At 35.4% G+C, this 25,704-nt stretch overlaps 1 protein-coding gene across 5 annotated transcripts in view; it reads right to left on the bottom strand.

Annotated features, from left to right (window-relative positions):
* The window catches only part of SLC27A6 (solute carrier family 27 member 6), a 45,154-nt gene that overhangs the window by 2,570 nt on the left and 16,880 nt on the right, over positions 1-25,704 (bottom strand). For 4 of the 5 annotated variants that reach the window (XM_074931594.1, XM_074931596.1, XM_074931597.1 and 1 more), the window contains 5 exons: positions 15,138-15,332; positions 6,291-6,381; positions 4,509-4,707; positions 3,438-3,535; positions 1,433-1,563 (listed from right to left, as the gene is read on the bottom strand). In XM_074931594.1, coding sequence (XP_074787695.1) covers positions 1,433-1,563; positions 3,438-3,535; positions 4,509-4,707; positions 6,291-6,381; positions 15,138-15,332 — 714 coding nt within the window. The remainder of the gene's footprint in view (positions 1-1,432; positions 1,564-3,437; positions 3,536-4,508; positions 4,708-6,290; positions 6,382-15,137; positions 15,333-25,704) is intronic. The other variant, XM_074931595.1, reaches the window with a different exon arrangement.

Genomic DNA, 25,704 nt, shown 5'->3' with positions numbered 1-25,704 from the left:
TACCTCTTCTCAGCCCCACTTTCTGACCACTCTCCGTTATCTTCTCTTCTGTCTTTACGTTTTTATATATATGCAAGCAATCTCTGAGAACAAAAAAATGTATTATCTCCAACAACTCAGAGAGATACTGTATCTACTCCAGATTTGCCTCTAGATTGTATCTCCCTGCTTTTGTTGGTCTAAGAAGCTTTCTGATATGTTCTAAGGTATGATTATGTGTCAGATCATAGCATCACCAACAGCAATTCTCATGTAATGTAGGCATTTAAATTTTAATAAAAGTCCCAGATGCTTGATGTCCAGGCTACATCAAAGATTCAGATCCCTTCTGCCCAGCAGAAAGGCTTTTTTGTATCTCTATATAGCAATAAATCTAGACTAGAGTCTCATCGGTTCATAAACTGACTACTGTAACATTCTTAAGTGTAATCTTGTTTGTACCAGAATGCTGCTGCAAAAAGTATCTTCTTGGACTTGATAGATATATATACACATATTTCAACTTCAAGATCCTTCACAGCCTTTCCTTTTCCCCCCTTTATTCTGAATTACTATTCAGTATCTGATTGGCCCAGGGAACCAACTGCAACAACTTCTCTTTTAAAACAAATTTTTTTTCTTCATCTTTTCCTCAGACTTAGGAGACTTCCTTCATAAGCATCTTTACAAACATTTTGCCTTTTGCCTTTGTCATGATGTTCTCAAAATACTTTCAAAATGTCTTCAAAATGAAGATGCTCATCAGGCTTCACTTACTGTAATGATCAGTATTGTATGTCTTCTATACTCCCCCATTTTTTTCTAGTCATATGTAGTCTGTTGTATTATGTTCACATTTTTAACTCTTTAGGGAAGGGACTATTTTTTCCCAAATTGAACAGTTACTACAGTAAAGTACTAGTACCCAAATACAGATTTCTTTCATTATTGTGGTGACAACAATAATGTACATTTCTAATTCACTTTTTCCATTTACCTAGTACTGTTTCAAATGCTTTAACTTTTATCATTATATTATACAACAAATATTTCATTAATTGTGTACAATCAGTCTCATGCTTTAGCTCTGCATCTCTTTTCTCATTTCCACTGAATAAAATGGATTTCAGATTATTTTCTCCAGATGCAATTGTTCACATTTTACTAATATGAAACTTTGTTTTCCCATGTTCATGCTTCTAATCTCCCTAAATCCTTTTCTATGATCTCTATCCTTTTTCATTTGTACAGTTCCCCCTGTTTTACCATAATCTGCAAATTTTATTGACTTTTTGTGAAATTTGTTTCTCGGGAGTCCATTAATGAAGACAGCAAATAAGACCAATTCTAAAACTAATCATGATATATGAGCAAGCACTTTGTTATTCATTTAGCCATCTCTGTGTTCAAATAATGTAGATGTTTGTATGCACTGTGCAATAATGCATCTTACCTGGACTCTTAAAAAAAGAGGACAAGCATAACTTGGTAGATAGGTCACTACTTGCTTATACATTTGCTCCAAGTCCAATGATGTACTCTGCTTTAAAATAAGCGAGGCCATTCCTGCTTTTCCTTCATGATCTGGGGGAAAGGAAGATAAGAATTTTGAAACATGAATAAAGTTGACATTTTAGTGATGAGCCTTACAAAAAGAAACTGTAGTGCTTTAACAATTGACAGTCATATATCATTTTCTGAGTTTCAGTAGTGTTGGAAGACTACATTCATATTTTATATGAAACTACATATATTTGGAGATCACTCAAGAGATCAGTTAAGCAATAATGCTGTAAATGAGTTTGGCGGGTAAAAGTAAATGGAGATCCATGCTCAATATTAATCAATAAATGCGGATAAACATCAACACCATTTTGCTCTCAAAAAGAAGTGGTGAGCCTATTTCCTGGATTAGCCAATTATGTCTTCTCTTCAGTTTTAGTCTTTCTCTCTTGCCAGTATCTTGTCTCAAAACTGTGGATCTGAACATTGTAAATAGAGAGGTTAAAAGTTCTTACTGGTTTGTCTGGAGTGTACTGTGGGCAAGACCAAAATGGTTGAAATATAAAAGCAATGAACTTCAGCAATCAAAACCAATTGCACACTTCAACCATCAGCTAGTAATAACAGAAGAGACATTCTGCCAACCTTAACTTCTGTCTCCTTTATATTTTTTTTGTTAATGCTACAAAATCTAAGGTACTTGACTTAAGTGCAAATATCAAGACAGACGCAAAAACTGGGTAGGAATCTGCAGGTAAATGTTGGATAGGAAATGTGAAACATATTTGAGTCATGCTTCTTTATTATGATTTTTTTTGTTGTGTGGCTTTAAACTAGAGGTGACATCTTTTTCACATTTTAAACTTATTTTGTGTATCACCCTGGCTAACAACTAAACATCCAGCCAGTTTCTCACTCACTTCCTTCTCCCATAGGATGGGAAGGGAATAAAAGCAAAGCAAAAAGACTCATGTATCAAGATAATGGCAGTTTAACAGGGAAAGCAAAAGCTGCATGCACAAGCAAAGCAAAACCAGGACTTCATTTACTCTTTCCCATCTTCAGACATATGTCCAGCTGCTTCCTGCAGGGCAGGGCCTCACTCAGCACATGTGGTAGTTTCTTGGGAAGACAAATGCCACCACCACAAATGTCTCACCATCTTCTTTTCCTCAAGCTTTTATTACTGAGCATGACATCATATAATATGGAATATTCCTTTGGTCAGTTTGTCCTGTCTACATCTGCTCCCAAGCTCTTGCCCAGCCCCAGCATAACCACTTCAGGGAGAAAGCCTTGATACTGTGCAAGCTTTGTTTAGAGATAACTTACTAACGCTTGGCTATCAACACTATTTTAGCTGCCAATGCAAAGCATAGCACCATACAGATTCCTGTAAATAAACATCTCTCTATCCCAGCCATACTTAACACATGTTTTAGAAAATTTAGCATGAATGAGAATCAAGCCCAGATGATCACATTAAAATTAAGAAGAAATGAATGTATTTTCTTAATTTATTATTCTTAGTTATCTTTTTCACCTAACAAATGGTTTATGAGGCTAACTGAAAAGTGTAATAAGACAGAAGAATGTCTTTAAACACTTTCCTTTACAGTTACTTTAATTCTCACCTTGTTGACATTTTGACACATGGATGTGTGGATTTTCCATGGATGCAAATTTAATAAATCTTTAAACTTTATTACATAGCTGTCAAATTCATGAAAATAATTTTTCAAAAATACACATCATTGCATACAAAAAAATGCATGATACAGCAGCCCATTCACAATCTGGTGGTATTTTCATGATCTACATCTACATTTTATCTAGGTATTAAACAGATGAGTCAATCAGAAGTGATTCATAAGTTTAAAACATGAACTGAAAGAGTTATGAGGTTTAACAACTAACCTAGGGGAAGAAAAACATACACCTAAAGCTTTTTTTACCTGGCACAGATACACCATACACATTTGCTTCTTGTATGAAGTCCAACATTACAATGACATCGGAAACTTCTGTAGTTGCAACATTCTCCCCTTTCCATCTAAAATGTGTGAAAAAATCATTTTATCCCATGAAAAAATACAGACATTTCCTCTTTAAAAAACACTAACTTTAGTAGGAACTCCATTCATTTCAGACTAACACCACCTTAAATTTCTTCCCACTTGTCATGCTGGTATATTGATTGATCTGATCACCAGAAGACAATGCTTGCAATTCAAATGGTACTGGATATTAGCTATCACTATTAAGCACAATGAAAGCTCATCATAATCTGATATAATGGTTTTCAAAATTTTGACATTGTGTTGGTTTAAGCCCTGCCTGGACCGGAGACAACATTGCCATTGCCCCTCCCCCACCCGCAGCCGGTCAGGCTGGAACCGAGGCACAAACCCCGGGTTAAAATAAGAAATCGTTTATCACACTGTTGTATTAAATCTGAACAATAACAGTAGCAATGATAGCAACAATAAACAGCAATAACAGTGAACAAACAAAAGATATACAGAGAAATACCACAATGGTTACAGAACAAACCTGCCATGTGCTCCCCTGTCACCAAAGCCACAAAGGACCCGCATGGGACATGGTCAGCATAGTATGAATAACCCAGCTGGAGATCCCTTCCCCCTCTCTCTCTGCTGGGGAAACTTAACCCTATCCTAGCTGAACCAGGACAGACATGTATCTGAAACATATCAAACATGACCAGTCTTTACTATTTGAAACATTTTTCTCCACTTCAGTATCCAACTTCCTTGCTTGCAGCAAAACCATCACTAGTTACTATGCTTATTGGAAGGACTGTTCAAAGAGCTGTAATTCCTACATTCTGGAAGTGAGCTATCCAGTTCCATGGGAACACTTTTTACAAAATTAAGCCCCTATCATCCACTTTAAGATCATTATAAACTGCATCACAGTAGTAATAAACTGAACAATTCTGGCTGAAAACAAATAGAACAGTATTGTTTTTAATGAAGAAAAGTGACAAGAAACAATGGTTATACCTGAAGGTGTCTCCAATCCTGTCCCAAAAATAAAGAAAATTCTCATGGTCTTGAACCATTAGATCTCCAGTATTAAAATACAGATCTCCCTTCTTAAATACCTCACAGAGTAATTTCTTTTCTGTGTGTCTCTTATTGCCAGCATAACCAAAGAAGGGATTCTTTGCATTGACTTTGGAAATGAGAAGACCAACCTCACCTATACAGAGAAATTGAAAGAACGTAAGCCTAAGTATCACTGCACATTTTGTATCCTTTAAATTAATAATAATTTGGTACATATGATTTTACAAGACTAGGGATCAAGTTTGGCAGTGTTCAGTATCAAAGACCCAATTAACAACTTACTGTTTTTACTGCTTTACAATTCCTGTGGTCACCTCTACATGCAAAGTGACTTTAAAGATACAGTACAAAAGACTGAGAACTTGAGTGGACATTGTATTTTTTCCTGATGACTCAAATAGTTTTCTCCCAGACCTTTCACCTATCAATTGTGAGATCACTACTAAGTTCACTATCCCATCAGAGTGCACACTTCAAGTGAATATTATGTCCCAGCCCCCACACCTTAGTGAATTTCCAGTAATAAAAGTCTCAACTTCAGCTTCCTACTGAAAAACTAGTATTAATAAAAATCAGGTTTCAATCCAGGCATTAAATCCTTATTTAGTTCTCCTTTCAGAAGTTCTGAGAACACTTCTCAAGGATTTTCATTAATGTGATATAGACTCATTGCTTTCTTTTTGGAGTAAATATAAAAGTTTTAATACTTTTTTTTCCTCAAAAACCAGAGAGAAGTGGTGATAGGATTATCCTGTTACACTTATAGACAGTATCAGGGTGTTAGTTTGCTGAAAGTGGAAGTACATTCTGAACAATAAAGCTTAAAGAGTTACATTACTTTGTACCAGAGACAAGAATTACAAATTTGAAAATACATAAAAATAAAAATGGGTCCAAAGGTATGCACACTTTTTAATATAAGACTGCTTCCTCATAAGAGAGCTGTGCCTTTTCTCCATAAATTGGTAGTGTTTAATGTGAAAGCATTTAGTTCACTGGTAGCATCACTGGAGGCATTATGCTCTGAATACATGCCCTGTAGGGCATTGGTAAGACAAAGTCTATAGACAGAGATAATACTTCTTTTAGACCAACTGGTATAACTGGAAAAAAAAATAGACCAGCTGTCTAATTACAGAATATGTTCCCTTCACAGGTCAGTCTGACATCCCTATAGATAACTTCCTATAAGACTCTGTATTTTGGGGCCATATTTTCCTGAAAGTGCCCATCGTTGATTAAGACCTGTTAAAAGACTCTCGTAACTCTGAAAAAATCTGCTTCAGCTCCCTGTTAGAGCTTTCTTCCTGATTTTCAATGTGAGTTTTATTTCCTTCAGCTTTCAGGCATTAATTACAGATGTTACCTTCCTACAGTATAACAGAGGTGCTTCAGTATCTGATAAACACTTTTACAATAGGTATAATCAAGAGATACCGGATATTTGATAAGTAATCTTAAGACAGCTATAATCAATCTTTTTTTAATAAAGAAATTGATAATCAACTCAGACACAATCTCTCACCAAAAACCATTTGCTCTAATTCACCAGTCTTATTTGTAGATCTCTTAGGCAATCATCTATGTTAACCTTCTTTAAAAAACATAGATGTTGTCATAGTACAGTAACACAACAGCAAGGCTCCTTAAAAAATTATCTGGAGTATTTGTATTACAATCAAAAGGCCATTATATCCTATTGAAATACATACTTACCTTTCTTAACTTTTTCACACCAACCATACTTATTTCTGATTGGTTCATCTTTTTGGAAATCATACTTGATTAAATCAAATGGGAAAAAAAGCTAAAAAGCAGAAAAAGTGTTATCGGTTATTCATCTACACAGTGACATCTGGTGGCAGCAAATATAAACAAGGAAACCTTTACTCCAATCTTGCTTATCTAAAAGCAGAAGATAGTTTCATTTAAAACAGAAAATACTCTGCATTTAAACTTACACCACTTCCTGGAGGTAAGCAACACCAAAACATTTTTATAACCTTGTAACTTTCTTAAATACTTGATGAAGAAACAGAACCATAATTTAGTTAGTTTTCTTACAAATAAGTTATGTGATCCACCTGTCAGTTGAAGAGCCTACATAACTCAGTATAATAGAAGCATAACTGGAATTTAACTGATATTTAATGGTGGTGGCTGGTATGAAAAGTGTTCTTGGGGTCTTCTGACACCTAAAACAACTGGCAAAGCAAAAGCCTAAATCTCCTTACAAAAGGAACCCTGCTTCCTGTTGAGTTTTACTCTTGCTTTACTACCTTCAGTTCTTCCCTCAAGCTTTCTCAGGCTGCTATATGGTGGAAAGTTTTACGAAGAGCACCAGCAGAGGGATACATACTCCCCTGTTGCTTGATACAGTCCATGTTCTGCAGTTACACATTTTTTTTGAATACTGTGAACCCTTGGGTCCTGACACTGCTGACCTAACTGAGTGTTTTGCCAGTTATTAGGCCTAGCATAAAGGACACAGCCAGCATAGAAATAAACAAGTAACCAAATTGTATTTGTTACAAAAGGGTCAGTACATTGTGAGCTCCGGGGGTACAAACAAGTCAGTCAGGTTATACATCATCAACATCAATCCCACTGACCCCAACAACGACACCACACAACAAACAATGGGTGGAATAAATGGTGAAATGCAGTCTCCCATAGAGGGGACAGGAGACAACCGAGTCAACAAACCAAATACATAAGACCAAGGAAGCCACACACTGAACCTCGACACAGCCCGCATTTACAAAAGCCAGACCTGACTGGAGCCCAGTCCCAGGGAGGCAGGAGGTCCTTCCCCAACAGGGAACTCTGCAAAGTGCATCCACCTCACAGACAGACACTGCCCCTCCTGCAAGTGGTCCCAGCTTTTATCCCCAAGTGGGACACCTGACCCTTGTTTCCTTAATGCAGACACCTGGGGCTCCTTTACCCAATGGCTCTGTCTGCCAGGCCAGCCGCACCCTGGAGAGAAGCCTAAAGGCAAACTCACCCCCCCTTTGTGAAGGGCTGTGGGAATCACCCATATGTCAGCCTTAATTTGGGGCTTGGGGTTGAAACCCCAGCATTTCACTGAGTTCCTGCTTAAGTTTTACAGCTAACTTGTGTAAGGATCACAGAGAATGTGTCTCTAAGTTATCTGAAGAAGAAGGCAAAAATACACATATCAACACTAGAAATTGCAATACTTTTTTTCTCCAACATACAGAGTCTGACTCTTATTTTGCTTCATTTTTCTACTGTGATATAAATCAAAATTAGACCTTTCAGAGACATTGACAGATATCATATGCCCGGTACTATATGGACTCCTGTCTTTGCAGTTGTTATCCTAAGACTTCAGTTTGCCCAGCCTGGGATTCCGATTTCCCCGTTCATAAAGGAATGTATCAGCAATCTATTTAACAATTAGTTAAACCAAGGTTATCAGTTATCTTCTCCTGAAGAAATTCTGGCAAGCAGAGAAAACAATTTAAAAAACATATGTACCTTCAGTCTTCACAATAAAGAAATGGAAGATAATTTAAGGATGGATTTATGAAAGTGACTGAAGAGTAGGATGCTAAAATATAAACCCTTTTGCTTTTCTGCAACTAGTTTTGATGAAGAGTTGCATAATTATTTTAACCTAATTTGTTGCTGTAGCTATATCACATAATTGTGTTTTCAAAGAAGTCTGAATAAATAGCAAATTGAATCAAACATCAGGCACACAATTTCAGCCTCATATGGATAAACTTGTTTCACTGAGTCTTTTCAATATTCACCACTGTGTTTTCCTTCTACCTTAAGTCTGATATTTTTAACAATTAAACAAAGAAATAAGGTAATAGTGTGCAAAATCAAGTCATGATCCAAGAACTGAAGTCTTTTTGAATAAAGTAAAGGGTATTTTTTTAATACCCAGAGACTATAGCATTTACCAAAGTCAAGAATTTGAGAGACAAAAAGTTCACCTTAAGGAGAAAATAATTGTATTATTTTTGATGAACAAAATGGGAGGTATTAATAATAAATGCAAGTAATTTTTTCTTACAGTCTTTTCATTTGGCTGTCTACATTTAATTGCTGTTCTTTTATACTTTCATTTTTACACTGATATTTACTAATTGAATAGGTTTCATATGACAGACCAAATGCAATGAATAATATAAATAATAAAGCTGAAATGGTATAAAATGAAATGTTATTCTGATATTAGAACACCAGTGTGCCCTATTCAGTTCTTTTTTATCTGTTCATTCCTTCAGAGCTCGAGATGCATCTTGTGAACATAATAGTCTGTATGATGCATTATTTTAAGTTGTTATAAACACTCAGAAACTAATTTAGTACCTGAGACCATCTAAAACTGTTGAAACTTGAGAAACGTTACTATTTATTTTGCTGCATACATCTTTTAGTGCCTGCAACGTTAGAGTATACTGCCTATTCCAGTTAGCTTTTTGAAATAATAATCATACAAATACATAAAATGAGAAAACAGATAATGCAGTAGACATGCATAATGAAACTATGCCAATATACATTCCGTGCAAACAGCTGTCTCCGTGCAATCAGCCTTCTTTTCATCTTAAATACTAGAAACTGAAAGCCCCAGAGCAATGCATTTAGTCTGGGTACAGGCCTAGATTTGTCTTATCTCATTATTTAAAATTTACTGAAAAAGAGGGCCTGAGCTGTAACAGCATTACCATATTATTTTCACAGAGCACTGCATGCAGCATTCATCATTTTAAACTACATTTTACTCCCTAAAGCACCACAGAAATGTACCAAATGAAAAGCATCATTTATCCATCTGAACCTTAAAATAATTTAAATTGCAACATTATTGTTGGTTACTATGCTGCCTGGATGTTATCTAATAACAGCACCCCCCCCCCCCCTTTTTTTTAATTAACTAGAAATAAGTGAGTTTAAATACGGTTTTGAAAATAGTTTTGAAATTCCTAAAGTTTCAACTTAAAGTGAATGCTCACAGAACATTCATCAAAGTACAAAGATCACAAGGTATTGCTTTTTAGTTAGTTACTTGTTTTAGAGATAAGATACTGTTGAATGCTCTAGAAGAATATATATTTATAAACTAAAGCATTACATTTATTAGATTTAGTTCCAAACACCTTAAAAAAGTGAAATGTAAGGAAAAAAAAAAAAAAGAATAAATTCTGGACCATAGTATCATCATATCTTCTCAATGTTTTAAAAATGTACCTGTATTGCCTTATTTGTGCTACTAAGAGTATATATATATAGGTCATTTGCATAGTTTTATTAGCAAAAGTAAACAATACCAAGAAAAAAAACCCTTTTAAAGCCATGCTTGATATTAACTGAATTGCCACATAGTGTAATAAAATGCATTGGAATACAATTGAAGTACCTTAGATTATTTTAGCTTGAAACTAGTGAAAAGAGCATTAACAACTGGATTTTCATTGGCCAATGAATTTAGGAGCTTCCACTGCTTGAATTGACACATACCAATGTTTTTGCTGTGAATCCAGTTTTTCCAGGGTCTTGAGACCTGCTTAAACCTAACTTTGTTTACTTTTAAACTAAAAAGTATCTCTTCTACCACATAAGTTCTATGACTGTATGAAATAAGTGCATAGTACTAATTCTGCATTACTGTGTAAAAGAGAAAGTATTTTATATGTTGAGGTGATTTATGATTTGTTATAAGATTTAAATGTTTCTAAGCGCAAAGCTGATTTTGATCCACACAGCTTTAAGTAAGAGAGATTTAGACTCCTGTAATAGTTGGAATACTTATGCTTAAGATAATGAAAAAATAAATTTATAAATAAAGTTTGAATTTTTTTTTTTTTTGCATGCTGGTTTTTCAGGTCTACTTGCCACGGGTTGTTTTTAGCCCTTCTTTGTAGCTTCCCTGGGTTTCAATAGTCCCACTCTCTCATTGCATGTTCTCTGCCAACACTCAGAATTTATTTCGGCGTAAGAAATATATTTTTATATATATAGATTTGATGGACATGACTGAGAATCTTACAAATTTTTCCTGTATCACATTTATATAAAGACACACATAATTTATATCATATATAGTCATTACTACATATATATGTAGTCAGATGTAGATATATATGAATGTCAGATGTAAATATTAACCAGTCATTTATTACTATATTAATCCATACACTATCGTCTTTGTAAAAGATTTTAAGTTTTACCAGCTAAAAAGTTAGGCTTCTACTGTTCTGTTTACTGATTCTGTATGAACATCCTTACTGAATAATTTATTCATATACCACAGTGATGCTTTCAAGCACATGAACCAACCTCTCTTGAGTAAAGTGTGAAAATAGGCAAGTGCAAACAAAAGCACTGCTTTAACATCGCATACACAGTGGTTTCCTGGATGTCTGGCAACTACTGTAACATTAACTGTTTCTTCCTATTAACTTGCATCTTCCCAATTATTCATGAAAATAAATGTGTTATGTAAAACCTTGTATTTATCACAAGTATTTGCCTGAAATCCTTGGCAGTTACTGACAGAAAAGTTCCTTTGCTCATTCTGAGAGCTCAATTTGTCTTCTAAAGCTGTAACTTTTGTCTGCATTTCACCTTTAGAAACTGTGCCACTGCTGTTACCTACAATAGAAATGTCTTCTTATTTATTTTCTGTATTGCCTGCTAAAAATCTTATACTTTGAACCTACCTGCTATTATTCCCACTATAGGCTCAAATATCTGTATTTATGGGTTTTTATAGTGCCTTTACTTCATTCCAACTGTGCAATTATGCCAGTAGAAAGAGAGTAAGTTTCTTCTTTCTCCTTTACTGTATGACAATATATTAAATAAACAAGCCTCTCTTCCTCTTCCTCAGTTCTATTTCTTTCTATTCCCAGTTTAAGAAATAGGTGTTTAGGAAATCCCTAGAAACTGTATCTAAGGGTATTTCCTAATAATGTCCCATGTGTCGAGAGAATAATGTTTCAAAAGTTATTGTAGTATTTCTATGAAGAAATAAAAGACAATAGGAACTGGATGGCTGAGCCTTGTCTGTGCCATTCTCTGCTTTCCAGCAGGAGACAGACTCCCTTTCAACTGCAGATCATTCATGGGTCAGCAAACCAGAAATAAAGCTGCTCTCTTTTACGTATTGCTAGATGTCCAGCAGATGTCATTCAGACTGAAGTAAAACAATCACAACAGCTACATTTAACAATTCATTGTTTAATAATCTGTGTAAAATGTATTTTAAAAAATCCATAACAAACGCCTAAAATAAGTCAAAATGAACTTATTTATGGCATTACATAATTTGTTTTACAATACTCACAGATTGTGGCGTGATCAAAAACACATATAAAAGGTCCCCAAACTTAAGTATTGCTTTAAATATGTACTTTTATTTAAAAAAAGAAAACCACTAAAACGTACATCTCATGGTACTTTCAACATTTCCTTTTCTCTCTCAATCTCTTCCAGGCTTTTCCGAAACTGCACTATACCTAAGCCCATGTTCATGTCAACACTACTCTGCTTCAGCATACGAGGGAGCTAGCTGTTCCCGAAAACTGTCATGAAACAGACTGAAGGAACTGCCATCCAGAGGAACTGCACTAGTGACAGAAGCAGAGCCCCAGTAGTTAATAGATTGCAGAACTGTTAATTTGAGACATGTAACTATTGTAATCTTATTGATATGGCCTGTTGTTCCACTGACACAAATTCTTTCAGAGAGAGAGACCATCTATGTCACGCAATCATAAATGCACTGGATCAAAACATATTACTTACTAAAAAGCTCCTGATGGAGTTCTGAAACTTCCTTGATTTTAAAGAAATCTGGGTCAGTCCTGTTTCCACATAAAATTAGTCATATAATCCATCTACTGACCTGGCTAGATATACCATGCCCATGTAACAAAGGCAATGTAGTTCATCTCTGCACTCAATCTGGTTTTCAGTGACAACCTTCATTCTTCCCTCAAACTTTACAGTCATAGAATGCCAAATGTATATACAGTGGGGGAAGGGTTGTGAACCAATACACCTCAGGTCCCCTGGAGAATAGTAGTAGCTAAATATTGAGGCTGCTCACAAATAATGTGCTTTAGCTACTTTCTTTATAATAGAAACTATGGAAATAACTGAAGACTTGCTGTAGATTTATTTCAAGAGAAAAAAGATTGTTGAAAATGACAAGAAAATTGGTTTCAAGCCAAGCCAAATGGAATGAACGGCTTTTTCCGGTTCATAAAATATCTTATGGTCTTTCCATATTCATACTGAGTAAGCAAGGGGACAATCCATAATTATCTTAGCAGACTATAATGATATTTCCATAGACTATAACAGTTCCAACTTGGAATAGCACATAAATTAGAGAAAAGATGTTTAGTGATGTGAAGTATTTACTTACAAGTGCATTTATTTTTTAATTACAGTTTGCATGAGCAATTTTTTCTCCTAATCTGCAGTGACTAACTCAAATCCTAAATCCAACCATTAAAAAGGAAAAAGCAGTATGTTCCATGTGCAAAAAAGCCCAAAATACTAATCTTCCTTTTGGAAACACAAACAGCATATGTTACTGACATATAGACTACTAAAACATGACAAACTCCCATACCACTTGATCAAAAATACAGATAATGAAATCAATGAATATGTAATTTCAAGTCTAATCCTTTATCTCCTGTAACCTTCACATGGTATTTCCAAAAGGTTAATGACTTATGACAAAACTGTCAAAAGTTCTAAAATATTGAAAACAAGTTTTCTCAGGTTTGGAACAAATGTAAAATTTCACAAGATTTAAAAAAAAAAAAAAAAAAAAGTTTAAAATAATTAAAGCATGTGACATAAGAAAGTCTGAAGCAAAAACTAACATCAGCTCTAATGTTCCTAGTTCACCTGCTACTCACTATATTCCAGATTCTTGATTACCTGTAGGGGATTTGTATCCTTCTAGAGACATCCATCAGAACCAGATGTCCACCATGCATACTACAGAGCATCAGTCATGTAGAACAGAGAATCAGCAGAGTTGGCCTGCTTAAATTCCTGAGCTCTCAATAGTTTCTGAAAAACACACTAGCTCTTGTGGTATTTTTCTGAGTGTTTCCAGGTTCCTCCCTACTCTCTGGGTTCCTATCCCAGAAGCGAAGAATGCCCCTGCAGTGACTGTAACACAGTGATACTGTATTGAAGCTGTGGATCCTGGAATATAAGCTGCCTAGAAACCCATTTGCATGTCATCAGAAGATACCTCTGATATATTTCCAAAACAGTATTTATACATCATTCTCTGAAAAAACATTTTGTCAGTAAATTTTACTATCAGTTCTCCTCAGGGGCAAAAATAACACCTAAATCAGCAGGATTTAAAAATAGATTTAAATCTAGATAGGCATCTCCGTATAGATAGGTATCTCAGTTAATTTACAAATTCTAGGCAATGCATGTAGTCCTATTTATTTCATGAGTAAAAATTGGTGTAAATAACAAGATACTGTTAAATATCTAATGTCCTTGCTAGAAAGCCTTGCTAAATAATCTTTTATATTATTAGCTAAAGCTTGGGACACATGTTACTGGCTTCTCAGACCATTTAAGAGATGGTATTAACAGGACACAAAGGCAAAAAATCTGTGGATTTCAAGCTGAAATAAATTATTCTTCAGTTACTCAGAAGGATGAAAGAAAATCCACTATGTGTGGTGTAAATAATATGTACTCCTCTTCCCTAAGACATACAACTTTCACTGTCAAAGCTGATGAAATACAAAACTGAATAAGCAGTGAGAAAAAGTATGGGTTTTCTTGGTTTAGGATCTAGAACAAACCAAATAAATATAGCTGACTTGGTAGCTAAAGGGGCACAGAATTTTTAAATTAATAGCCTTGGCAATTATTGTCTGTCACAATTACTCAGCAGTCATTATGTTTGCGTTGTATAACCTTTGAAATTTCTGAATAATGACACAAACTAGATGTAGTTTGAGTTATTTATGCTAATTGCACATAGGTGTAAAATATCTCTTAAAGTTCTATCTGCCTGTATGTTACTTTATTTTAATTACTATTAATTCCCATTTATGCCAAATATTTACATAGCAACATGCAATATAAAAATACTCATTGAAAACAGCTCTAAATATAATCTGTAGAACACTAAGGACAACTGTATGTTTATTTCACAAGATGATGAGTACTTAGGTATTAAAACAAATCCAACTTCCTCTTTTGTCCTTTAATATAATAGAGATTTGAAATGATACTCAGAATTTACTCAAAACTGTCAGAAGAGAGGCAAGGCCTTTTTGACTCTTATGAACTTTAAGAAAAATTTAAGTGTTCCTGCTAAAAGTATAACTGGGTTCAGTACTACACACTATCCACTATATTTTGGCAGACAAGTTTTTATAGAGCGTGAATTAAACTTGCATTAACTAAGTTAGAAAATTTACCTTGTGCTTATGACTGCAGCCCCATGTTCTGTGGTTAAACAGAAACATTTACCTTCAGCACTCTCTTTTACAAAGTACAATGTAAATAAATAGTCACCTTATAAAAGAAATTGGTGCGTCCAACAGAACCAATTTTTCCTGTGTGGTTCATGAAACAAATGTTTCCTTCAGTAGCACCGTAAAACTCACAGATCTTAACAGCACCAAATCTGTTTAAAAATTCTCTCCATACATCATTTCTTACTCCATTTCCAACTGCTAGTCGGACTTTGTGATTTTTTTCTCCTTCCTTCTGTTAAAAAAGAAAAAATAATTATAATGTACAGATAACTGCATTAGATTGTTGCATATACTGTGGGGAAAATGTAACTTCTTTAAATACATCAAGTATAAATTACAGGAACAAAAAAGAAAAACCACAATTAAGGATTTAAAGAAAGCTGGCATAGCTTGCCTACAGTTACAATGTAGCAAACTGCAATCAAAAACGATTATCTTGTTGAACAAGCAAATTATTTCCTGAATAATGGCTACATGAATTTGTATAACTGCTTCCATATTTTAAAAGTTACATGTCTCAGTCTGTTTCCACTCAGAGGAATTAGAAAACTAGGAAGAACAGAGAAAGGCGGGAAATATTTCTGTCATGGGATTAAAGTCAGCAGAGATTAACAGTTACTTTTCTGTGTCTTCAGACTGATTGTAAGAAAAAACAGATTTCACACATTTGTAATATCTATTCCTCCACACACATTGCATGAGTCATCTTCTGCATTTCTTTCAATATTAAGACCTTCAAAGTTTTGTTGAATGTTACTTGAATATATTATTTTTTGGTCATTTTGAGTCTTTGCTATTGTCAACTCCCATGTTTTATTACAAGAAACACAATATTACGTGTTCATCCAGTTCAGTGAGACTAATTTTATGAATACATTCTTAAATCTTGTGATTGCTTGAGGCATATTTAAAATACAATCAGATTTAAGTTAAAGTATCAGAAGGCAAAGATCTAAAATGTTGTTTTGTTTTGCGTTTGTTGTTTTTTGTTGTTTTTTTTTTTTTTTAAATTTCACCTATTTAAATACAAGACTCCCTTTTTAATCATTGCAATTGGCAATACAGAATGCCCTAGAAATGAAACAGCACAAAACATAGGTACAGTTTGTGCCACCACATATCTTTAGAACTGCATAACACTCTAATACTGCAATACTGTCATATATCTCTATAGAACTACACTTCTGCAAATGTATACAAACACCTCTCTATATACATATGCACACATATGCACTTATTCAGAGTTTATATATACACATGTACACATCCACATACATACACTATAGAAAGCAGACAGTCCCTATTTTCTGTTCTTCTATTCTAGTTTCTTTTCCCCTCCCATCTCTAATTCAGCATGAATTAAGCATGTCTTTATAGTGAAAATCCATTTTAGCACCTTTAATCTGGTGTAAAAGTACAGCAAATTATTTCTGTGAAGAGATCTGGTTAGCTGACTGAAACAGGAACCTTAATTTTGGATGTTAAAAACTGTGAAGCTTCTACTGAGTACATAGACAGGAGTGTTCCTCAATTTTTCACGAGGATTGTGAATTCTCATTTCTGTAACAAAAACTGCAAGCACAGTGAAATTTTAAGTTCCTCCTCTAAATCACAAAAACCAGCCAAGTTTTTTCTTCCCTTTTCCAAAGCAGTAACTCATAGAAAGATAAAAAATTCCTTTACTGAGCTTCATAATCTTTCTTCTGGAAATTTAAGTCCTCTTGCTGGAATGACTCAGCAAGGAACTCACCTATTTCACTAGCTGCAGCTATCTCTTTGCAGATTACAGTCTGAGGGATTATCCTGCTATTTTACCTCAAAATTACATCACTCACCAGCACCCCTCAGTCCCTAATTATTCTGTTTTTACAACAACCCAGTTCTTCCCTATTCCATTCTCCTTTCCATTACTTCAGATGTAAAAGTAATTTCTAAACACACATGCACACACTTCACTGACTTCGTGCTAGATCATTATTAACAAGTGCTGCAGTACATAGTACAGTGAAACTGACAATGGACATAGCCTGGAAAAAAGTGGCTAAAAATTGCCCATAGATATAATTTTTGAAGAGGTTTGGGTTTTTTCGACTTCAGATCAGTATCACAATGCAACAGTGTAGACTTTCATATACCTGAAATAATAAGATCTGTTATATCACAAATTCAAAATTATTATACTGTGAACGAACAACAAAAGCATTAATTTTTTAAAGATAAAGTGTTTCAGGGGAACTTTGTCAGGAAACCTTTTAACTCTTCTTTTTGCCCCAGAAAATTGTCCACCATCTTTAGAATATCCCAGTCAGGTCAACTTAAAACTTGTCAAAGTGGGTTATTTTCCTTCCAGTTTCATTGCTAAACTGAAATCAACATGTCAGTAACTGAACTGCAGATACCCCTCGCTGACATCACCAGATTATTCAAATGTATTGCCTCTGCTATGATATGAAAAATAGCACATAAGATTCTTTCACAGAAATCCTTTGGGTCACAATCAGCAGAAGACACAAATATGTGCATATACATACACACACTAATTAATGGGGTCATTCATCAGGATAGAAACATTCAAAACCTCTAGAGACCAAGTAGGTGAGTTTGCTTCTACTACTTATACTTTAAAAAAAATAAAAGCATTGATGGCTGTTTGCTGAAAAGACACAAACTATGATGAACTAGAAAACAATGGCCTACATGGATTATGTTTGTTTTTTTTTTTTTTTTTTTACAAAAGGACAAATACAGCATCATTTATAAGTGCAGTTACTTTAATATGTTAAACTCCTCATGTTATTTTGGCTGCCTTATATTAACCAGCACAAAGTTGTTTCTCTAGAGGAAAAGACACAGAGTAAACCTTACAGCATTCTACTATGCTTTCAATGTCAACACTTTAGGAAATATTCTCTTAAGGCATTCAGCCCTTTTGCAAAAATACAAAGGTGTATGATGTCATGAAGAACTGATAGCAGAAAACAAATTATCTTAAAAGAGAGGGCATTAATTCACTTCTTCTCAACTAAGGTAAATTTTCCATTAGACTGCATTGCTGCAACTGCCGTATTTGTGATTTAGTCAGCTCCATCACAGTTGTACCCATCTGTTGATACGACTCCCTGAAGAGTACTGCAGAGCTTTCTGGGGAAAAGTCATTAAAACTGCCATTCATTTATCAGTCTTTCAATCATAAGAATGGATACTATATGTAATTTAATCTTCCAGAAGATTTAGTAAGTATGACGAGAACGATCATAATGAGTGAAACATTTAAACAGTGATAATTTACATTAGTTTTACAAGTGAATAAATTCATCTAGCTATTTTTTACATACTTTTACCTAAACTTCTGTATAATATATGACATTAATTTATGTGAGCTTTTATAACTAACTTTCAATAGAAAATGAACCATAGTAAATAAAACAGTTTTAATATATTTTTCATGACTCAATCTATACATTCATCATCTGTATTATTGTCCAGATCGCTGTCAGAGTCCAGCTCTAGGGCAGGCACATTGGTATCCATGGGCACTGTGGCCAAAAACTTCTGCAGTAAATAAAATGTAATAAATAAGAGAAGGGAAGGAAAAGGGTAATATATTTGCTAATATATTTATTAGCTAATAATTTGCTAATAACAGCAAATTCTAAAAACATTGTTGAATGATGCATACTTAGGGTGTCCTAATGCATGAAAGCCTAAATAAATAAAATATGCAGGAACTTATACTTAAACAGACTCTAGCACCAGTCAGTCATGCTCTGAATTTCTGCCATATTCAGATGGTGTTTCATCAACTAGCTTCCCTTTGGTACAGTAGGTAGAATTACAGGAGTAGGAGGAATTCCAAGGAGACACCTAGTACACAATTTTTCTGGGAGATAAGCTCTGCTATCCCTATGCCATTCTTGACAGCCAAACAAGCTGTAGCATGTCAGCCAGTTACCATGCAACAGCTGGTGTACAGCAATTGTCTGCATACATACTCTTAGCCTGCCGCAACAACACAGTTCTTAGTTTACATTTCTTTACTAAAAGCTGTATTTCCTCACAATAGCTCATTTATGAAGGACTTAGTGCCTTGCCCTGGTCAACTATTACCAGTAAGTTCAAATAATATATGTCCTGTGATAATTTGCTCAAGCTTTGTGTTTCTGAATGTGAAATAATAGTTCTTTACAGATAATTAGGAAGACAGATTTTAGAGTAACAGAATGTTAGAATATCTTTCCAAGGTTTTAAAAATGTCTATTTATTTGTTTTCCTGCACTGTATTTTCTCACTGAATGATTCTGAAATAAAATGAAGATTCAGTCTATATCCACTTATTTCTGAGAGTAAAGGTGAAACATTTTTTCCAATGCCTTTCTGAAGCATTAATAAGAACTGTTACTACCTTACACCTGGACTTTTCTTCATTCTGCTAAGATCTTTGAACCATATACCAAATACCTGCATACATCATAAATCAGTTTCTGACACACTATTTCTCCATTTTTGAGTGCTTGTTTCATTTGTGTAGTAATTAATGGACAAGTCAAGATCTGCCTTATTACACTAAATACCACATACCTGGGATTCTTCATCTGCCACTCTTTCCTCCTTAAGTGTTCTTTGTAAACTTAGGTGGACTGTCTACATGATTAAGTAAGCTGTTGATAAAAGAAATGGCTTTTAAAGAGCCATCAACAGTATATTAATTGGCACAGGAAGGATTCATGACTGCACCTATATAAAAATATACTTAGCCATTCCTTTAAAAGAATACAAGAAACCAGGTTCATTGTTCTACTTTTACCATTTCCTCAGCAGGAAAAGACAAATGGAGAGAAGCAAAGGCAACTTCAAGCAAAGGAGATGTGAAATGTTTCTTGTAATATGGTCTTGATGAAACTAAAAGCAACCTCAGGGTCTAAAAAATGCAACCATTTGTTATATATAAAATATGATGGACAGATCACATGGGATTTACATTAATGTATTTACAAGGAATGCATGTAACAATACATTCACAGGTTCTGGATTGACACATTAGCCCTGAAAAAAGGGGCATCAGGTAGTTAGTAGAGAGACTATGATGAGAGATATCCTACTGCCATTATGATGACAGATGTAATAAATTCTGCAAGATGCATGCTTTCATTCACTTTTCAGTAATGCCTAATTATAAATCATGCCCAGATTTTTCAGGAAAAATACATACACAAATTTTAAAATAGAAGTAAAAGAAAACAGGAAGGGTACTGAAAAGATGCACCATAAGAAAGGAACAGGAATTCTAGCAACAGGACACATCCTTTAAGTTCAGGAACTGGCTGTTTGCTATTTAGTATAGCTCACTCTCACCATGCTTTCATTAATAAATCTCCTGTTAATCTAACAGGATTAGATTCTAACAGGAGTTCTCTTCTTTTAGCTCTTCTAATGGAAAGGTTTTCTTCTATTTCCTCAGAAATATCTACCAACAAAGAAGAGTCACTTTTGTTCCACACAGTAATACAAGTAGATTATTGTATTTTTGGTGATTGTCCCAGGAGCCCACAATTCAAAACAAATTACACAAAACTTTCCAAAGATCAATTCAAAGAATTAAAGCACACACAGATTATTTCCTGCATTCCTTATCACACACAGTATTCTGTGAGCAATATGAGGTTTCCATACTCAAAACTAGTCTGTTTTGGGTATGGCAAACTAATGTTTCCTAAGGTCAAAAAAACTCTATGAACATTTCAGAAGATTTTTTCAGGAAGAAAACCTGAAAACCCTTACAATTATTAGTAGGAAGAATGAGACACAGATTCATCATGTAGATGGAGTCCAAGGGAGATATGCCAGTACATATAAATATAAGAAGGCAGTAGCCTAAAAGGACAGGATTATCATCTGCTTTTAAGACCACTTTGTAAAAATAATACTGTTGTTGTAGTAATGGCAGTTTAAAGCACACACTGTCTGTGACAGTCTGTTATGATATACAGTATATTTTTAATTAGATCAACAGATACAGTCTGGAGGGAAAAAATAGAAGCTTCCAAATCCCAGGTCCATTTCTCAATTCCATTTCAGATATGGTGAATATGTTCTTAGTCTAAAAAGTATATTTTCTCTATCTGCATGTACAAACAGTGTTCAATTCTCCTTTTACACACTTAATACTTTAGTAAATTAGTAACAACTTGGATTAAGAATGATGTCTGCTTATGACATATGCAAGTGGTTGCAGGTTTTTTTAAAAAAAATCAGGTTACTAGAAGAATAAATGGCAAAATAGCCCCCCAGTAAACAAACTTGTAATGAAATATAGAGATTATTCAGAGACTTCAAATGGAAGGTACAGATGTGGTTGTCTGTAACTGTTACACATTATTGGTTTGGGGTATTTAATTAAATATTTATGCTGAAAACCTGCAAACTGCCACTCCACATTTTAATGAAGAATAAACAACTACTGAACATAAACTGAACTAAACTTTAATGAGGAATAAAATGTGATATCAAGTAAAACCTGAATTGTAGAGAAGTGCCTGATGACTCACTTTTCCCTTCCTTACCTGACTATCAAATTCCCTTCCTTCAAAGAAACCTGTTTCTAGGTGGGAGACAGTGCTATCCAACATATATAAACCCCATTTTTATACTCCTTCCCACAAAATTTGAGTAAACAGCAGGAAAATAAGTATTTGTTGTTTATCCCAGCGACACTAACTTCCTCATTTTCTCCTTCTAAATTACTATTGTTCTAACACAGGAGACTTTCAAGAAAATAAATCCTTAAGCATCTTTTCTAAAAATCCTTCAGAGAGCTTAATCCCATCCAAACAAACCTTGGTCAAATTGGATCTAGTAGATAGATTGGCTTGCTTCATCTTAACAAAACAAAGTCTGAAAGCTGATATACAGGAAAGGATATGTAAGGAAAAGGAAATATAAGGAAATAGGAAATGTTTCTGATGCCAAAGGATAACAGTGGCTGAGTATCAAATGAGCATGAAACAGGACAGATATTGAGAGAAAATTTCTAATGATATAACTAATTGTGAAATAGACTTTGAATACAAGCAGAGGTGAACTCTGGTTTTAAGAGAGAGCTTACCAAGTTCATGGAAGGTATTATAAAATCATACAATTAATATCATAACATATGACAAGTTATGAAATTAGAAGACAGGACATAATGATTAAGAAAAATGATTTCTATCTTCTGTTTGTAAACTACTTCAGTATTCAGATCTTCTTTACAGAAAAGCAGGAAAGAGATGCTGCATTACCATTCATACCTTTCCAAAAGCTTCAGGACACAATGTATTATAGAAATAGCTTCAAATTAGGAAGATTTTGTATACACTTCAAATGTTAAATTTTAAATGTGTTGCGCACCACTAGGGAAAATATGTCCACAGATTAGTAGAGAAGTATTTCCAAGGCCTTCGCTTAGAGAGGATATAGGGAGTTATTGATATGCCATACTTCTGAAATTTTATAATCACTCTTAATAGAGACTGGGAGTGATGTCAGTCAGCAAGACCAAGTTATTAATTTGCTGAATATTCTGTTTCACTGGAATAGTCATGCTGATATCTCCGAGCATTTTGTAGCTTCTGATGACTACTAGCGATCAATGCTGGCTCTTGTACTTTCATTATGATCAAAGGACTGCAGAAAAAGAGCTTGGAAGAGGGCAGTCCTAAGGATTACTCACTTACTTAGGAGCCCAGAAAAATCTATGATCACATAAGGAAAGGTCTTTGTGCTTGTACTTAAGGAAAAAAAGACAACTTCATTTTCTAACAAATGTTTTTTCCAGACAACAGGTTACTAAACCAAACTGGATGCAGAAGAGGTTTCAGCAAAAGTCTTCAAGAGCTGTTGCAGATGTGAGTGGGAGGCGGAAAGATCAACAAGACAAAACTAATAAAGAAAGCTAAGACATGAGTCTACAGGCTACCAAAGAGACTTGACGGAATTTAAGTTCAAAATCTATGAAATTAGACTCCAACTATTAGAAATATACCATATATTTCAAGTTTAGTGTTAAAGAAACAAATGAAGCACCTAATTGCTATGCTTTAAAACTGTGTTCATTAGAAGAGCTTTATAGTACTCTAACCTTGAGAACACTGTTCACATATCTTCAAATAGCTTTAAAAATTGTATTAGCTGTATGTTTCTCATGCTGCCAGTATATAGTACTTCTAAGTTAATGGAAACAAAAAAAACCCCTGTAGACTCACAGAGCAACGTGTTTAGACATCAGGTCCTAGAAAGTATGCACATAAAAGAAACAGAATAGTTCTGTAGTTAATAGCTAATTATTATATAAATAAAGCGTGCAGTATATAAATAGTTAATGATTGCACACATAATTTACTTCCAAAATATAAAAATCCTTTAACTTTATGATGGCTTTGTAAGAATTTAAAAATGAGAGTTTGTTTTAGAAATTAAGTATATTTATCTATCATTCCTGCTTTAAGATACTGAACAGGATAGAAGGGGCATAACAAAACTCTATGCTCTAACTGTACATTTAAAGGACAGAAAAGGGGAAGAATTAATATCTCAGGCTGCAAACACAGCAAATGTTGTGAAGTGTTGGAGAGATGGGAGATGACTTTGGATAAATCATGTTACCTTACAATGAAGAAAAGTCACAATTGATAAAAGCTAGACCTTCATACATTTTGATTTTCCTTCTAGCCTTTTAACTTGATTTTTCATTATCCTATAACTTTTTATTATAAAGTTAAAAAACAAACAACTAAAAATAAAAAACCTTATGCACACACACACAAAAAAGAAACAGGGAGAGAAAGGTATCACTATTCCATACCTCCCCAGCTGTCATTGTACAACAGGTATGAGGCTTGGGAACTAGAGAGCCAGCCGAATTAAGATGGAAATGAGGACTACCCATCCAGTGAGTCACCCACAGCTTGTCCCTCAGCCCCATGACTTGTGACATCTTCAGTTAGAAAGGAAAGGAGGGCAATTGTAGTAGGTGACTCTGTTCTGAGGGGTATGGAGCGGCCCATATGTCAACCAGACCCATACCATAGAGAGGTCTGCTGCCTCCCTGGGGCTCAGGCTAGAGATATTAATAGGAAGGTCATTGCTCTGGTACAGCCCTCTGATTACTATCCTTTGTTGGTTATCCAGACAGGTAATACTGAGGTGGCAGAGAGAAGTCTAAAGACATTCAAAAAGGACTTCAAGGCACTGGGGTGTCCAATTGAAGGCTCGGGAGCTCAGGTCATGTTTTCATCAATCCCTCAAATGGAAGGGAAAACCACTGATAGAGGGTGGAAAACATATCTGATTAACATGTGGCTCAGAGACTGGTGCCACTGTTGGAATTTTGGGTTCCTTGACCATGGCGAGGTGTATAAGGCACCTGGTCTGCTGGTGACAAATGAGACAGGTGGGACGCAGATGTCCCAAAGGGGGAAAAGGATTCTGGGGCAGGAGTTAGCAGGGCTTATTGACAGGGCTTTAAACTAGATATGAGGGGGGACGGGGAGATAACTGGGCCTGTTAGGAACAAGCTCAAGGGAAGCATCCCAAGGCTTGAAGGATGGTGGACTCGTGAGGGCTCTCCCTCTGCTACTTCATTTGAGACAAGGGAAAGATATTTAGAAACCATGGAAGCACCTGAGAAGGTTCTGGTGGGAAACGGGGCCCACACTCACAAAAGCAACAAACAGGGGGAGCTTGAGGCCATGATGCAGCATGAGAGCTATGACATAGTAGCTATAACAGAAACATGGTGGGATGCCTCACATGACTGGAGTGCTGCAATAGAAGGCTACAAGCTCTTCAGGAGGGATAGACAGGGAAGGAGAGGCGATGGAGTGGCTCTGTACATAAGAGAATGCTATGAGAGTTCAGAAATCAAGTATAGAGATAACAGGGTTGAGAGTGTGTGGATTAGGTTAAGGACCAGTAAAACAGATCTTGCTGTGGGAGTGAGGTGGATGAAGCCTTATATAAACAGTTGGGAGAAATCTCGTGGTCACTTGCCATTGTTCTTGTGGGGGACTTTAACCTTCCAGGTATCTGCTGGGATCACAACACAGCAGAGAGGGAACAATCCAGCATGTTCCTGGAGTGTGTGGAGGATAACTTCCTCACACAGCTGGTGAGTGAGCCAACCAGGGAAGGTGCCTCCTGGACCTGCTTCTTGTGAACAAGGAAGAGCTTGTGGGGGAGGTCAAGATTGGAGGCCGTCTAGGGTGCAGTGACTGTGAGATGATTGAATTTTTGATCCTTGGAGAAACATAGAGAGGGGTTAGTAAAACTGCCACTTTAGACTTCTGCAGGGCTAACTTTGACCTGTTCAAAAGGCTGATTGACAAAATCCCATGGGAGGCTGCCCTGAAGGATATGGGAGTCCAGGAAGGCTGGACATACTTCACGAGAGAAGTTTACAGGCACAGGAGCAGGCTGTTCCCATGTGCTGGGAAACAAGTAGGCGGGGAAGGAGACCAGCCTGGCTAAACAGGGACCTTTGGCTGGATCTCAAGAACAAAAGGAGAATCTATGACCTTTGGGAGAGGGGGCAGGTCTCTCATGAAGACTATAAAGATGTAGTGAAGTTA

This window comes from Athene noctua, chromosome Z, assembly GCF_965140245.1.
Source record: "Athene noctua chromosome Z, bAthNoc1.hap1.1, whole genome shotgun sequence".
NCBI lineage: Eukaryota > Metazoa > Chordata > Aves > Strigiformes > Strigidae > Athene > Athene noctua.
The sequence above is the reverse complement of the archived record's forward strand: the minus strand, read 5'-3'. Positions and strand labels throughout refer to the sequence as shown.